This window comes from Zeugodacus cucurbitae, chromosome 6 (assembly GCF_028554725.1).
Source record: "Zeugodacus cucurbitae isolate PBARC_wt_2022May chromosome 6, idZeuCucr1.2, whole genome shotgun sequence".
Classification (NCBI taxonomy): domain Eukaryota; kingdom Metazoa; phylum Arthropoda; class Insecta; order Diptera; family Tephritidae; genus Zeugodacus; species Zeugodacus cucurbitae.
In genome coordinates this window covers 71,418,089-71,431,712 of record NC_071671.1, presented here as the reverse complement: position 1 = coordinate 71,431,712, position 13,624 = coordinate 71,418,089, and the positions used below count along the sequence as shown (strand labels likewise).

Genomic DNA, 13,624 nt, shown 5'->3' with positions numbered 1-13,624 from the left:
TATGAAGCGATCAAAGCAAGGCAAAAGCTCAATAATACAAATGCAATAATTACAATTAAATCCATATGAAATGTGGAGCATTTGGTGGCGACGCTAACAACAATTATTATTCGGACGCAGTAGAACAAGCCGCCAACAGTTGTAATCCAGCGGTAAGCGCGCATGGTTGTCTCTAATTTCCGAAGTCGGCTCTTTAAAAACTGTTATATATTAAGTGATATTTCCTCCTTGTTAGACGACAAATTCACGAAACCAACACACGAATAATGGGTGTTATAATACGTGTCCTGCTCGTAGCCACATCGCTGGTCCTTGCCATGCTTGTACAAAAATATAGGAATCTCGCGCGTTCGTTGCCGGCACCACCACTAAGTGTCACCGAGTACTGGGGACCCGGCAGTGCTGACAACTATAAAGAAGACCCAACTGTAAGGCCGTTTGATATTAAAGTGGATCCTGAGGTAAAATAAAGATTTCTAATTCTGACATGGCAATGTCACTATATATTTTATGCTAAAGTTCAATTACTAAAACTTTGAAATCAACAACAAGCCCTGAATCCTTTAAGGACTACTTTTGACATCAAATTAAAGCATTCTTAACATATTTGCACACAACTTTATTAAGATAACTTACCCATTGTCCGAGATTATTTTACATAAATTGAACTATCATAGGTATATGTGGGCTGGAGGACGAACTTAACCAATTAAATCAATTTTGAGTACTACGATTTTCTCACACATTGACCGATATTTTTGGTAAAAATTCAGTCAGTCACTGAGGTCCTTATATTCGGTACATAGGATCTTGAAAAAGTAGTTGTTAGAGTAGTTGCGGGAGTTGTTACACGATGAGGGCATCTTCATTGATCTTTGATTTATGTATTTTAAAGATATGTTTATGGAAAGAAAGCGCTGTTGCAGACCGTTATCTGCAATAGCAATGACCTCATAGTGCTAAGAAACACATCTGTAGGATATCCCAATTTTTGTCCAAGTTAACGCTGGCTCGCACATTCGGTAAATTATAAAATCGATTAAAGCAAAGTGCTAACTCGTAATACATTGTTATTTGTTGTTCTCTCATTAGCATAATGTTGTTGATATAATTTTTGCAATTTTTTGCATGCCATATTTATGGTTAAATAATTCAAAGTCGAAGGACGAGTTCCGAAGTGCATTTCGGATGCAAAAAGTTAAATTAGTAAAGTATGTTTTTCTTAGGAAGTCAGCTTGCGATGATATAACGACGACTTGATGTAAAAAATTTATAATTGCCTGCATTAAGTTGGTGTCATTTGCGATCTGTCACATTATTTAATGTTTATTATTTTCATATCCGCGGAGTTATATAATTTATCCGCAGTTTATTTAGATTTTGTTTTAACTTTTTTCTGAAAGCGTGCTTGACCCCTTTTAGTTCTTTAAGATTTTGTTAAGAGTTTTTGTTCGATTCTTTCCACAGCTCATAGCTGACTTGAGAGCGCAACTGTCGCGACCGCTTCGACTACAAGAGACGCTGGAAGGTGTTGGATTTGAATACGGCTTCAACTCGGAAGCGCTACGAAATGTAACAGCTTATTGGCGCGACACCTATCTGGTGAATTGGGATGCCAGGGAGGCTTATCTGAAACAGTTTGAGCATTTCGAAACACAAATTCAAGGGTAAATTAATTTTTGCGACGTCTAAGAACCAATCTGTCGTCCATACAAAAGTTTAACCCAACATTATATTTAAAATATTTACCATTAACAATTTAAGTTTGCGCGTACACTTTATTCATGCCAAACCACAAGCCACGGAGGGCAAGAAAGTGATTCCATTATTGTTACTTCACGGATGGCCTGGCTCAGTGCGAGAATTCTACGACCTGATACCATTACTTACAAACCCTAACCCAAATAGCGAATACATATTCGAGGTTGTTGCACCCAGTTTGTCCGGCTACGGCTGGTCACAGGTACACTGGACTTTTGTTACAAAAGTTAATTATCTTAATTTGTTCTGATTGTTCATTTTCAGGGCGCTTCGAAAGTCGGCTTTGGCACCGCTCAAATAGCCGTTGTTTTGCGCAATCTTATGATACGTCTCGGACACAATAAATTCCTCTTGCAAGGTGGAGATTGGGGTGCGACGGTTGGTACAAATATGGCCGCGCTGTTTCCGCAGAATATGTTAGGTTATCATTCGAATTCCTGCCTTGACTTTCATCCACTCGCAATGATCGCTAAAACGATCCGCACTATGTTTCCAAACTCTTTACTTAATGACGAGGAAAGAGGATTCGTTCGAAACTCCACTGAAGAAATTACATTAATACTACAAGAGTCTGGTTATTTTAATATCCAAGCTACAAAACCGGATACCATAGGAGCAGCATTGTTGAACAACCCTATCGGTTTGGCAGTTTACATATTGGAAAAGTTCTCCAGTTGGACCAACGCAGAATTTAAGAAACTCCCGGATGGTGGTCTAACGAAACGTTACACTATGGATGCGCTACTAGATAATGTTATGATTTACTATATAACCAATTCCATAACTACTTCGCAACGCATCTACTTGGAGATAATATCTTCTACAAATGTGATCCTTGAACGCGTCCACATCAAAAGCCCAGCGGGTTGTGCACGCTTCAAATGGGACCCCATAGTCACCACCGACTTCGAACTACAGTTTAAATTTAAAAATCTTATCCATAGCACATATCACAGCAATGGGGGACACTTCCCAGCGCTGGAGATACCACAAACGCTCTACGACGACTTTATTGCATTTGTTAAGAAAATAAACTTGTAGTTGGTGTCCATCTAACTCAAGAATATGCATACATATCTCATTTCTCCTATATTATTTTCGGAATTTTTTTTTACTGGATATATGTAAGCCTTTAACAAAAGTGTTAAGCTGGTACTTGTTGTGTATATTTCTTATGAATAATAAATTGAAATAAAATGTTAATTGTTTCTGAAAGGCAAAAACATGTTGAAGGTTGCGAGCTTATAGCATATTTCTACATTGAACCAGAGCCACATACAAAAAACTGGCTAAACCAAGAGACCATTACGGATATATAAAATATATTATTATTATATAAATTAATTAGAGATTTCCCGTTCAAGCAACTTAGTTTTCCATCAAATGTCCGCTGTGCCTCAGAGATCACATACATATGCACACTCCACGACGAAACGAAGAATATTGGCAATTTATCAATGAAAAGCGAAAAAAAAATACAAAAATATTAGGTGAATAAATAAAAAAATCGATTTTCAAAAAGATAACTGTAAATTAAGTAACTAATGTGGAAAGATACTGAAATAAAATAAATACTCAGATAAGATTTGAATAACAACAAAAATTGGTGGGCTCTCTTCTTCCATGAGATAGTGGGACTAAAGTGAACTTGTTACTTAAAATGTAAAAATCAATAGACTTTTGTCCGAAATATTTGATTTTAAGAAATGCTATGTTTATGGACTTCCTCTTTGGAGTATATATGTATGTACTTAGTGCCCGAGAGTATGAATGGAATACCAAAATTTCGAATTGAAATGTTCTCAGTACGCTTGTTCGAGCTCTTCCAAGTAACTTTTAAATTTGAACAGTCTTATCTTCGTATATCTTAAAGCACTCGACTCTGTCAATCAAACGGCCAAGCTACGTATTGCTAACTGATAACAAAGCAGATAGATTAATTGGCTTGTAGCGTAGTCACAATCACAGCGGACATTTACCAATCGGCAAAGACCGCAAATGCTATCCAACGCTGAAGAAGAGTGCAGTTGAATTGAAAATTGCTGGCGCGTAGTTCTTAAATTTCGTACTTTTTCAAGTAATAACAATTAATACTAGCATAGCAATGCTGGGTTCTAAGAGATTTCAGTGGACTTTCGGTATTGTTTGTATCGTCGGAGCTCTGTTCGCTTACAGACGAATAAACACGGTTTTCGAAGCTGAGGCGCCAAAGGTATCACTTCAGCAATGGTGGGGAGATGGCGAGAAGCCGGAAGACTGGACTGCATATGTGAAGAACTCATCGGAGATTATTACTAATAAACTGGTATTTCCGGATTCGGTATGACACAGTTAATTGGCATCAATAATTTGACATTAATCATAATGCTTACGCACCTCCACTTGCAGACCATTGATGAACTGCGTCAGCGATTGAATCGCACATTACGTCTGACTGAGTCGATGAGTCCGGATTTTCGAAACGGTTTCAACACTCAGGAGCTATTGAATATCGTCGATTACTGGCGTGACAACTATATGCCACGTTGGCGTGAACGTGAAGTGTTTATGTGGCAGTTTAACCACTTTACAACCGAAATACAAGGGTAAGTTTAGGCAGAAAACAACATATGAGTCGCAGCGATTCAAAGATTTTCAAAAGTAATGACCGAAACTTCCGATCGGGCCACAGGAAAAAATATTTCCCACATTGATCTTCTCACAAGCGAATCTCAGAACTGCCTCCTATAACAGCTCCTTCACTATTACGATGTGGCTTGAAGCTCCAGTGGCATTTTTAGTAGTTATTTTCTATTTTATTTCTTCACAGCCTGCGAATGCATTTCTTACATTTAATGGTTTACGACGAGAATAAAGTTGGCAAACATCATTACCCCGTACTATTGCTGCATGGATGGCCCAGCTCAATACGGGAATTCTATCCGCTCATACACAAACTCCACCAAACGCATCCAGATAAAAAGAACGAGTACATCTTCAATGTGGTAGTGCCGAGTATACCCGGTTTCGCTTGGTCACAGGTAAGTAGCAACAATTATTTTATTGCTGAACTAGTGTTTGATGAAGTATTGTCCACAGGGTACTTCGAGGGCAGGTCTTGGGCCCGTGCAAGTCGCCGTTATTATGCGCAACTTGATGCTTCGCTTGGGCTACAGGAAGTTCCTTATACAAGGCGGTGGTTTCGGATCGGTAATTGGTTCACATATAGCAACACTGTTTCCAGAAAATGTTCTTGGATACCATTCAAATTTATGTACCGTATTCACGGGGAGATCGGTGATTAAGGGAATTCTAAATGCGTTAAAGCCAAACTTTTTCTTTCGAGATGGATTTGAGGAGATGTTTCCTCATTGGGAGGTGATAAAACGTTTAATTGAAGAAACCGGGTACTATCATCTACAAGCAACAAAACCTGATACGGTTGGTGCTGTGCTCTCCGACAATCCCGTCGGTTTAGCCGCTTACATATTGGAAAAGTGGTCTTCTCTGACGAATAAGGATTATAAAAATAGTTCTAATGGTGGCCTTCGCAAACGCTTCAAGTTGGACGCGCTTCTGGATAATGTAATGATCTATTACTTGACTAATTCCATAACAACCTCTTCGCGTATATTCGCCGAACACCATTCTACTGAGCAACGCGAACTGCATATGGATAGTGTTCCGACGGATGTGCCGACGGGTTGTGCACGTTTCAAACACGACCTGATACACTTTCCCGACAACCAACTGAAGGATAAATATCGGAATTTGATCCATAGCACATTCTATAAAGATGGTGGTCACTTTGTAGCTTTAGAAATGCCCACATTGTTGTACACAGACTTTATAGCATTCGTAAAGAAGGTGGAGAAGTTTAGTAAGCTTAAATGAGACGTTGTTGGAATTTATACGAATTTTGATATAAAGTTGGTTGAATTCTAAGTTTAAATTTTATAAAATTTCTGCTATTTTCTATTGACTCAGCCCTTTTATAAAATACCAAATGTATTAAATGATAATGAACTTATGATATTTTAATTTTTTCCTACAGGGTGGGTTTGTTTGAGCTTTGCATTATCCTTTGCATATTGGGTGTCACCGTTTCTTTGCCCTCTCCTTTATTGTGTTTGTTTTTATAGTTGTTTGGCGCCAATGCTGTGTCAGTTTTTGTTCGATCCGTTATTAAACGCCAAAATTTGTCAATAATTTTAATCATTAACTTTAAATTATAAAGATAAATTATAAAAAATGAGTACTCAAGCCGTTCCGGATGTAAAGGCACCAGTTGCACTAACGCACGCTTCTTCAGAGAAGATGTCTCGTCATGAAATGCTGCGTTGGATTAATACAACCGTCCAAGGCGAATATACAAAAATCGAGGATCTCTGCTCAGGTACTGGTACTGTATTTCTGACTAAGTACACTTAATTCATTTTTAAAAAACTCAACAGGTGTTGCTTATTGCCAAATTATGGAAATGCTCTTCCCGAATTCAGTTGGTGCGAAAAAGATAAAAGCCAACGCAAAATTGGAACATGAATTTTTACACAATTTGAAACTCTTCCAAATGGCGTTCACACGTATAAACTACGAAAAGTCCGTGCCGATTGAGCGTTTGATAAAAGGACGTTTCCAGGATAACTTCGAATTTCTGCAATGGTTTAAGAAGTTTTATGATGTGCATGCAGCCGGTAAAGAAAATGTAAAGCTTCCGAATACACAAAAGCCACAAATCCATCATAAAACAGTAAAAGCAACTAAAAAAGTGCTGAATCGGGGAGGTTCGGAGATGACACCACCAACGGCGAATTCAACGCAACTTAACGTGGATGAAAGTGGTTCGCCACGAAGCCTGCGATCTCTGCAAGAGACTCGTGATAAACTAGCTGAGCAGGTTTGTACATATCGTTTCGTATCTATTCTCTTGCAAATCTTTAAATATTCCCATTTATAACTCTTAGACCGCGATAATATTAAATGAAAGAAATTTCTATTATAAAAAACTACTCGATGTTGAAAATGTGTAAGTTAACAACAACAAATTACTCTCAACATATTGCTATAATATTATGCAATACTTTCTACCAGGTTGAAAGAATTCACAGATCACGACGAGTTGTGTGAACGTGCACTGGCCATATTATATGCCACCGATACTGATGTCCAAGGAAATGGAAATAATGAGTCGGGATGCGAGACCGCGGAGTTGTAAATTCATAATTGTGTGTTATACTTTGATTATAAATATTGAATTTTTGATTATGTGTATGTTATTAGTTTTATTCAAATGTTTTTACGATAATAAAACTTTTTGTGTAATGTATTTAATCGCTACTATCATTTTCACTATTGCTATTATAATCACAGACCAATGCCAAACTCTTTGGCAGATTTATTAACTTGGCTTCCTCTTTTTCCAATTTTTCGTTTTGCCCATTAGACTCCTCCGCATTCTTCGAAGATTTGTCCTCCAACGACGTACAATCTTCTTTGCTTGTATGGCTTTCAGCTATTGTAGTAACTGCTGGTTCAGTGCCTGTACATGCTTCGATTTTCTTTTTAATACCCAAATCTCCGAATTGTAAATGCGTATTTAGTATTTTCTGACGTTTCATTCCACCAAAGGTTGTTTTGGTGGCACCTTGGAGAGCAGGTTTCATTAATATATCCAATCTTTTCTCTGCTTCTCTTTCTTGCGCCGACTTGCTTTGCAACATCATCAACTCTGCCATTTGCTTATCTTGTGCAATTTCCGGTAAAAGCGCTATATCAAGACTATTTCTCGCAAGTAATTGATCATCAAGTTCTTTTTGTGCTTTTAGTTCTTTCCTTTTAGTCTGAAAGTGAACATTTTCAATATTTTTCAACTATTCATACAAACACGAAGTATCTTACTCGAAACTCTGCTCTTAATCGGCAATTGGCCTCATAACTGTCATCCCAAACACTTCGATTGCGTTCGACTAAGCGCTCCAGTACCGGTTTCGCATCCTCTCCAGCTTTGACATCTTTTGCTTGATGTTCCAACTTGTACATCGCATCATCAAATAGGCGTTTTTGTACTTCCTTAGTCTCGGGTACAACCTGTTCATTTTGCAACGGATCCCAACGATTCTCTTGTCGGCGTGCTCCGGATAGAATAACATAATCTAAATTTCCGGGATCGGTTTGTATTTCGAAATGATTGTCGCATAGATGACATTTCATTCGAAATTTATAAATGGGTGTGGAGTAGTACATGCCCACTTTTGTCTTCTCCGCATTATAACGCACACCCATTCCTATGTGATTTTTACATCCATCACACCAAATATTGTAGGGCATTTCAAAACGTATAATAATTATGCCCAAATGAATTTTCCGGGCCCGCTCGCGTAGGGCATGTGTCCCACGAAATTTATTAAGTCCACCCTTCTTCGGATCGTAATCGGGGGGATAATACTTATTTTGTCCCTTGCGTTCACCCATTTTACGTTGTTTATTTAAAGAAAATTAAACGTTTACAACACAATTTCTGTCACAAATAATTATATTTTGTTTATCGGTATAGTAAGCAAATGAATGCTATCTTGAACCAAATGAAAATATTAAATGTCAAAACAAAGGTTATTCACAATGGAGCGAACAGATCAGCTGTTTAGCCACAGTGGCGCGTAGGACATTAACATCCAGTAAGGTTAATTTATTATTGAAGTTCAATTCCATTCAGAAATTTAGTTTCTTCTAGTTAATTTTTTTTTGCAAATGTGATAACTTTCTAAAAATCAATTTCAAATTAAAAATAATACACTATAACTTTATTGTCATTGTTACAACCAAAAAAAAAATTGTGAATTGATTTCTTTGAATTCCAAGTTTATTCATCTGTGAAGCCGTAAATACACTCTCACAGCTTTTGCTCAAACTACAAAGTTTTAACCCAAAAGTTTTATTCTCTTCGGATTGAGCTTTCCACATAACACTCGCTCTGCTATCAAATATCTCAAAATAATTAGCTACTGTGTAATGCAACACTGCCATATTTACTTCTTAAAAGTCGTGGCAACTGGCAAAATTCAATTCAATTGGTATCTGTCATCGAAGAACTATCGCGTGTTTGTGCGATTTTAGATATTAGAATTTGGTGGTGGATAAAATACCAAATATGAAAATTTTTACCAACGAAGGAAATCCATTTGGATTAAAATTGCAATTGTTGGCGAAATTTGCTAATAAACAAGTGGAAGTGGTTAAAGTCACGTTAAATGGTAAGTGGAAGGGAGTGTAATCACAACTTATTTTGCTCGAGTGGCACGTAACAGTGATTTGTCGTAAAATTCCAAAGAATTTGAATAATGCGATTAAAATGCAATCTGATGCAATAAGCTACAATTATTTCCAGACCCTGCCTGCAAAGATTATTTGGTTTTGCCAACAGTGGAGCTGGAAAATGGTTTGAAATTGTTTTCTACAGATGCTGTAGCACACTTTCTATTTCCGGATGAAGGTGCCCTTCGCGACGAGGTTAGTGTCATTTGTGTAAATTAGAATGTAAAGACAATCCAAAACATTTGCTTATATATATATTATAATTGTCTTGCAGTGGTTGGAATGGTCTACGGTTAAGTTGGCACCGGCTTTGGCACAACATTTATCCGTCGGTCATCGTGCAAATCCTGACGCTCTGCCTGTGCTAAATATACTAGTTAGAAAATTAGATGATCGTTTGGCAGAGTCAGCTTTTCTAACGGGCGATAAAGTAAGCGCAGCAGATATCGCTGTCTGGTCGTTGTTAGCCCCCGATGGCACATTGAAAGGTGCCCAGAATATCGAGCATCTTAAGGCTTGGTATCGAAAAATGACTGCCTTACCTGAAATTCAAGCGGTGCTGGCAGAAACTCCATTAGCCGGCCTAACATTCACATCTTTGCAAAATTCCAACCGTTATGGTGGTCTAAACCACGTTCCAGTTCGTGTCCATACAGAATCTGAGTCGGAGAAGTTATTAGCGGAAGCAACCGGAAGTTTGGCAGATACAGTCACGGAAGATGAGTTGGCGAATGCTCAAAACAGCTTTGTACCAGTATCTGTGCCGCAACGTGTTGAACCGCGCACCGTTTTGCCGAAAGCGGGTGAACGTAACATTTTAATAACCTCTGCGTTACCTTATGTTAATAATGTGCCACATTTGGGCAACATTATCGGCTGTGTGTTGTCTGCAGATATTTTTGCTCGGTTTGTGACACTACACTTGTGTTAACAAAAATATGTGTTACAATTGTTTCTCTTTATAGATATTCCCGCGCAGCTGGTTACAATACTCTTTTGATATGTGGTACTGACGAGTACGGCACGGCAACGGAAAACAAGGCGCTTGCGGAGAACCTTACACCAAAGCAAATATGTGACAAATACTTTGAGCTGCATAACTCTATTTATCGCTGGTTCGGCATCGGATTTGATTTCTTTGGTCGTACGTCATCGCAGCATCAAACTGAGTAAGACTATTATTCTTTGAATTGGGCTCTAATTAAAAAAAATAAACTGTTTTCAGAATTGTGCAAGAAGCATTTCATGACGTGTACAACAACGGCTACATATTCACTGAGAGCGTCGAGCAGCTACTTTGTGTAAAATGTGATCGTTTTCTCGCGGATCGGTAAGTATTGAAAAGCTGTTATAACCCTAGAAATATATTTTAACATTTATTTATGCTATTAGCTTCGTAGAGGGCACCTGTCCTCATCCTGGTTGCGGTTATGAAGATGCACGTGGCGATCAGTGCGACAAGTGTGGCAAACTGGTTAACGCCACCGAACTAATTCGCCCACGTTGCAAAATCTGTAACAGCGCCCCTGTATTGCGGTCCTCTGACCAACTCTTCCTTGACTTGCCAAAGGTTGAATCACAACTGCGTGTTTGGATGGAGGGCTCCGAGATGGGCTGGACGAACAATGCGCGCGTTATTGCTCGTTCTTGGCTACGTGAAGGTCTCAAACCGCGCTGTATTACACGTGATCTGAAATGGGGTATACCCGTGCCACTTGCTGGCTTCGAAAAGAAAGTATTCTATGTGTGGTTCGATGCTCCATACGGTTACATCTCAATGACCAAGAATTACACCAGCGAATACAAACAGTGGTGGATACCGTCGAAGGATGTAAAAGTGGAGCTCTTCCAGTTCATGGCCAAAGACAACGTTCCTTTCCATTCCGTGGTATTCCCGTCTGCGCTATTGGCGACTAACAAGGGCCACACTATGGTAACGAATATTATGGCGACAGAGTATTTGAACTACGAAGATGGCAAATTCAGTAAGAGCCGTGGTATCGGAGTGTTTGGCAACGATGCTCAGGTGAGAGTCAAACGGTTTTTATTTGTCTTCCGATGTAATACGAATTTGTTTTTCTAATTAGGAAACTGGCATTCCTGCTGATATTTGGCGTTTCTATCTAGCCTCGGCACGTCCCGAAGGTCAAGACTCCAGCTTCAGTTGGAATGACTTGGGTGCGCGTAATAATTCCGATTTGCTAAACAATTTGGGTAATTTCGTGAATCGTGCCTTAGTCTTCTGTGAAAAGAACTTCAATTGCGTCGTGCCCACCATGACGCTGACTAAGGATGACCTCATTCTGTTGGCGCTCATCAACCGCGAAGTACGTGGCTACATAAACTCACTTGAAAAGGCTAAATTGCGCGACGGCATACGCCATTTGCTCTCGATCTCGCGTCACGGCAACGGTTACATGCAATCCCAACAGCCATGGGTACTGCTGAAGGGCACCGATGAGCAGAAGGCACGCGCTGCCACCATCATTGGCGTTTGCGCCAATATCGCAGCGCTGCTGGCCAATCTGATTTTGCCATACATGCCCACAATTGCACGCACGCTATTCGCTCAGTTGAATGCCAAGCCGACACAACTAAATCCAGAGTAAGTACGCCAGTTGCTTCATTTAAGTATTTATTTTTAACGGTAACGTTTGCAGAAAACCATTTATCAACATTCTGCTGCCGTCTGGCCATAAGATTGGCAAACCAGCACCGCTGTTCACTAAATTGGAGCAGAGCTTTATCGAAGAGCTTAAAATGAAGTTTGGCGGTGTGCAGGACCAAACAAATGGCAATCAAGCGGCAACGGCAACAAGCGATACAAGCAAGCCCTCACCCCTCGCAAATGGCACACAATCGGTGGCTCAGTTGGAGGAAGCCGTGCGTTTGCAGGGCGAAAAGGTGCGCCAATTGAAAGCGTCAACGAAAGACAAAGCAGTTTGGCAGCCAGAAGTGAATGTTTTGCTCGATCTCAAAAAGAAATTAGCTGCCGCTCAAGCAGCGCCTCCAACTGCGGCACCGGCTGCGGCGACGCCTGTAGCCAGTGACGGAAAAGTTAAGGAACTGGAGCAACGTATCACACAGCAGGTGAGACAAATACAACAATTTTAATTTTGTTTTGTAAATGACACTGCTTTCTATAGGGCGAGAAGGTGCGCCAATTGAAGGCGAGCGGTGATGCCAGCGTATGGAAACCGGAAGTGGAAGTGTTGCTGCAACTGAAAAAGGAACTTGCCACACTCACCGGCGCACCCCAGCCGGCGGCTCAGGGTAAAAATAAAAAGAAGAAGTAGACGATGCCAAGTGTAATGACATAATCCAGCATCACCATGCAATCAAGCATTCTATCGTTTTTTACATACGCATATTTGAATGTGTAACTGATTTCCTGGAAAAATGTTACACTCTGTTGCTCATCTCAAAATATTACTTGTAAGCATTATTTGACTGTAACCTCATTTCAATTACGCTTGTAGCTGAAGGCTTATTCAACTCAAATGGTTGCTTTCCCTTGATATTCTTAATTTTATTACTAATTAATTTATTTTATTGTGTTGGTTACGCGAAGTATTTGATTTAATTAAATATTGGCAAGTAGCATATTTTACACACCACATTAACCCCAAAAAACTAAAAACTAAAAAATAATATTTAAACTTTACATGGCTTGATTACTCACAGAAAGTATTGTATTACTCTTTGTCTATGAAAATGAATTCAATAAATTTGGTAAGACATTGCATTAAACGGTGTTGGTGTTGTGGTTTTTTTAATTTTGTTTACAACTGAATCGCTGGTCTCGTGATATAGAGGAGATCCAAATTGAGGTTAATACAGAGTGTTTTTGGTCTCTATTAAATTTATTACATATGTTTAGAATATATACGTATGTACACTGATTTTTTACATTTACTTATATTTACAACAACTTTGTTGGTATTTTATAAACAAACTTGTTGAAGTTATTAAAATAAATTGCATTCTTCAAATTACTGCGTTACAATACTTAAACATAGACATGTGCGTTCTTCCTTCAGCCGAAGTTAGTAAAGGAGCGATAAATAGACTTAGCTTAACTAAAGAATGGGTGCTTAAATAACAGTTAATTTTACTTAATGTTCTATGGTTTTTTTTTTTTATTTAAATAAATTAATAGTATCGTGTTATTTCGTTAATTTTTATTTACAACTACATATTCACTTAACGACTAGCTCTTAAGGCAAATACAAGAATTGAATTGACCCTCCCGAATTTCGAAAATTTGAAATTCAACACCCGCATGAGGCGCTCAGCAGACAGACTACTACGTATTTATGCGTTAACGGTATTATTTCATGTAGTAACTACTCGGGGCCCGTCCGGATGTGTAGGTGCTCATTGGTATGCCCTGTGGTCCCGGTATGTGATTATTGCCACTGTGTGAGTGTGAGTGCGTGTGTGAGTGGGAGGATGACTGATTTTGCGAACCATACAAATGATCCACACTCGTATTGCCGATGCCATTGCCCGATGGCTCATAGTCGACGTCGTAGTAGATGCCCGACTGATTCTGCGGAAAGTAACGAAGCAT

The 13,624-nt window shown here is 39.1% G+C and overlaps 6 protein-coding genes across 19 annotated transcripts in view; 4 read left to right on the top strand and 2 right to left on the bottom strand.

The window, feature by feature from the left end:
- On the top strand, positions 1-2,964 carry LOC105221305 (juvenile hormone epoxide hydrolase 1). 2 transcript variants are annotated; one of them, XM_029046408.2, is made up of 5 exons: positions 1-152; positions 236-461; positions 1,468-1,667; positions 1,765-1,963; positions 2,026-2,964. In XM_029046408.2, the coding sequence occupies exons 2-5, from the start codon at positions 267-269 to the stop codon at positions 2,800-2,802; spliced, it is 1,371 nt and encodes a 456-aa protein (XP_028902241.2). In that variant the 5' UTR covers positions 1-152; positions 236-266; the 3' UTR covers positions 2,803-2,964. The 2 variants fall into 2 exon arrangements, with proteins under 2 accessions (XP_028902241.2, XP_011196462.2); XM_011198160.3 differs by having other exon boundaries at positions 115-461.
- A 733-nt stretch (positions 2,965-3,697) lies between these two features.
- LOC105221304 (juvenile hormone epoxide hydrolase 2) lies at positions 3,698-5,770 on the top strand. Its single transcript, XM_011198159.3, has 4 exons — positions 3,698-4,081; positions 4,150-4,346; positions 4,571-4,781; positions 4,840-5,770. The coding sequence occupies exons 1-4, from the start codon at positions 3,866-3,868 to the stop codon at positions 5,632-5,634; spliced, it is 1,419 nt and encodes a 472-aa protein (XP_011196461.2). The 5' UTR covers positions 3,698-3,865; the 3' UTR covers positions 5,635-5,770.
- Positions 5,771-5,871: 101 nt separating this feature from the next.
- On the top strand, positions 5,872-7,066 carry LOC105221302 (microtubule-associated protein RP/EB family member 1). The gene is made up of 4 exons (XM_011198156.3): positions 5,872-6,136; positions 6,195-6,637; positions 6,705-6,766; positions 6,832-7,066. The coding sequence occupies exons 1-4, from the start codon at positions 5,992-5,994 to the stop codon at positions 6,953-6,955; spliced, it is 774 nt and encodes a 257-aa protein (XP_011196458.2). The 5' UTR covers positions 5,872-5,991; the 3' UTR covers positions 6,956-7,066.
- Positions 6,329-8,384, bottom strand: LOC105221303 (coiled-coil domain-containing protein 130 homolog). Its single transcript, XM_011198158.3, has 2 exons — positions 7,639-8,384; positions 6,329-7,580 (listed from the first exon to the last, which is right to left on the bottom strand). The coding sequence occupies exons 1-2, from the start codon at positions 8,209-8,211 to the stop codon at positions 7,068-7,070; spliced, it is 1,086 nt and encodes a 361-aa protein (XP_011196460.2). The 5' UTR covers positions 8,212-8,384; the 3' UTR covers positions 6,329-7,067.
- A 408-nt stretch (positions 8,385-8,792) lies between these two features.
- On the top strand, positions 8,793-12,801 carry LOC105221301 (methionine--tRNA ligase, cytoplasmic). Its single transcript, XM_011198155.3, has 9 exons — positions 8,793-8,990; positions 9,125-9,246; positions 9,326-9,957; positions 10,017-10,220; positions 10,277-10,381; positions 10,444-11,077; positions 11,139-11,656; positions 11,712-12,141; positions 12,198-12,801. The coding sequence occupies exons 1-9, from the start codon at positions 8,888-8,890 to the stop codon at positions 12,345-12,347; spliced, it is 2,898 nt and encodes a 965-aa protein (XP_011196457.2). The 5' UTR covers positions 8,793-8,887; the 3' UTR covers positions 12,348-12,801.
- LOC105221299 (mucin-2) overlaps positions 12,531-13,624 on the bottom strand; it is a 30,217-nt gene continuing 29,123 nt past the window's right edge. For all 13 annotated transcript variants that reach the window (XM_011198148.3, XM_011198144.3, XM_054233829.1 and 10 more), the window contains one exon: positions 12,531-13,603. In XM_011198148.3, coding sequence (XP_011196450.2) covers positions 13,382-13,603 — 222 coding nt within the window. In that variant the 3' untranslated portion in view covers positions 12,531-13,381. The remainder of the gene's footprint in view (positions 13,604-13,624) is intronic.

Coding starts and splice junctions, on each gene's coding strand:
- LOC105221303 (XM_011198158.3), bottom strand. CDS start 8,211: ATGGGTGAACGCAAGGGACAAAATAAGTATTATCCCCCCGATTACGAT. Junction 7,581..7,638: donor GATTAAGAGCAGAGTTTCGA/GTAAGATACTTC, acceptor GTTCACTTTCAG/ACTAAAAGGAAAGAACTAAA.
- LOC105221304 (XM_011198159.3), top strand. CDS start 3,866: ATGCTGGGTTCTAAGAGATTTCAGTGGACTTTCGGTATTGTTTGTATC. Junction 4,347..4,570: donor TTTACAACCGAAATACAAGG/GTAAGTTTAGGC, acceptor ATTTCTTCACAG/CCTGCGAATGCATTTCTTAC. Junction 4,782..4,839: donor CCGGTTTCGCTTGGTCACAG/GTAAGTAGCAAC, acceptor TATTGTCCACAG/GGTACTTCGAGGGCAGGTCT.
- LOC105221302 (XM_011198156.3), top strand. CDS start 5,992: ATGAGTACTCAAGCCGTTCCGGATGTAAAGGCACCAGTTGCACTAACG. Junction 6,137..6,194: donor AATCGAGGATCTCTGCTCAG/GTACTGGTACTG, acceptor AAAACTCAACAG/GTGTTGCTTATTGCCAAATT. Junction 6,767..6,831: donor CTACTCGATGTTGAAAATGT/GTAAGTTAACAA, acceptor ACTTTCTACCAG/GTTGAAAGAATTCACAGATC.
- LOC105221305 (XM_029046408.2), top strand. CDS start 267: ATGGGTGTTATAATACGTGTCCTGCTCGTAGCCACATCGCTGGTCCTT. Junction 1,668..1,764: donor TTCGAAACACAAATTCAAGG/GTAAATTAATTT, acceptor TAACAATTTAAG/TTTGCGCGTACACTTTATTC. Junction 1,964..2,025: donor CCGGCTACGGCTGGTCACAG/GTACACTGGACT, acceptor GTTCATTTTCAG/GGCGCTTCGAAAGTCGGCTT.
- LOC105221301 (XM_011198155.3), top strand. CDS start 8,888: ATGAAAATTTTTACCAACGAAGGAAATCCATTTGGATTAAAATTGCAA. Junction 10,221..10,276: donor TCATCGCAGCATCAAACTGA/GTAAGACTATTA, acceptor AACTGTTTTCAG/AATTGTGCAAGAAGCATTTC. Junction 11,657..11,711: donor CCGACACAACTAAATCCAGA/GTAAGTACGCCA, acceptor TAACGTTTGCAG/AAAACCATTTATCAACATTC.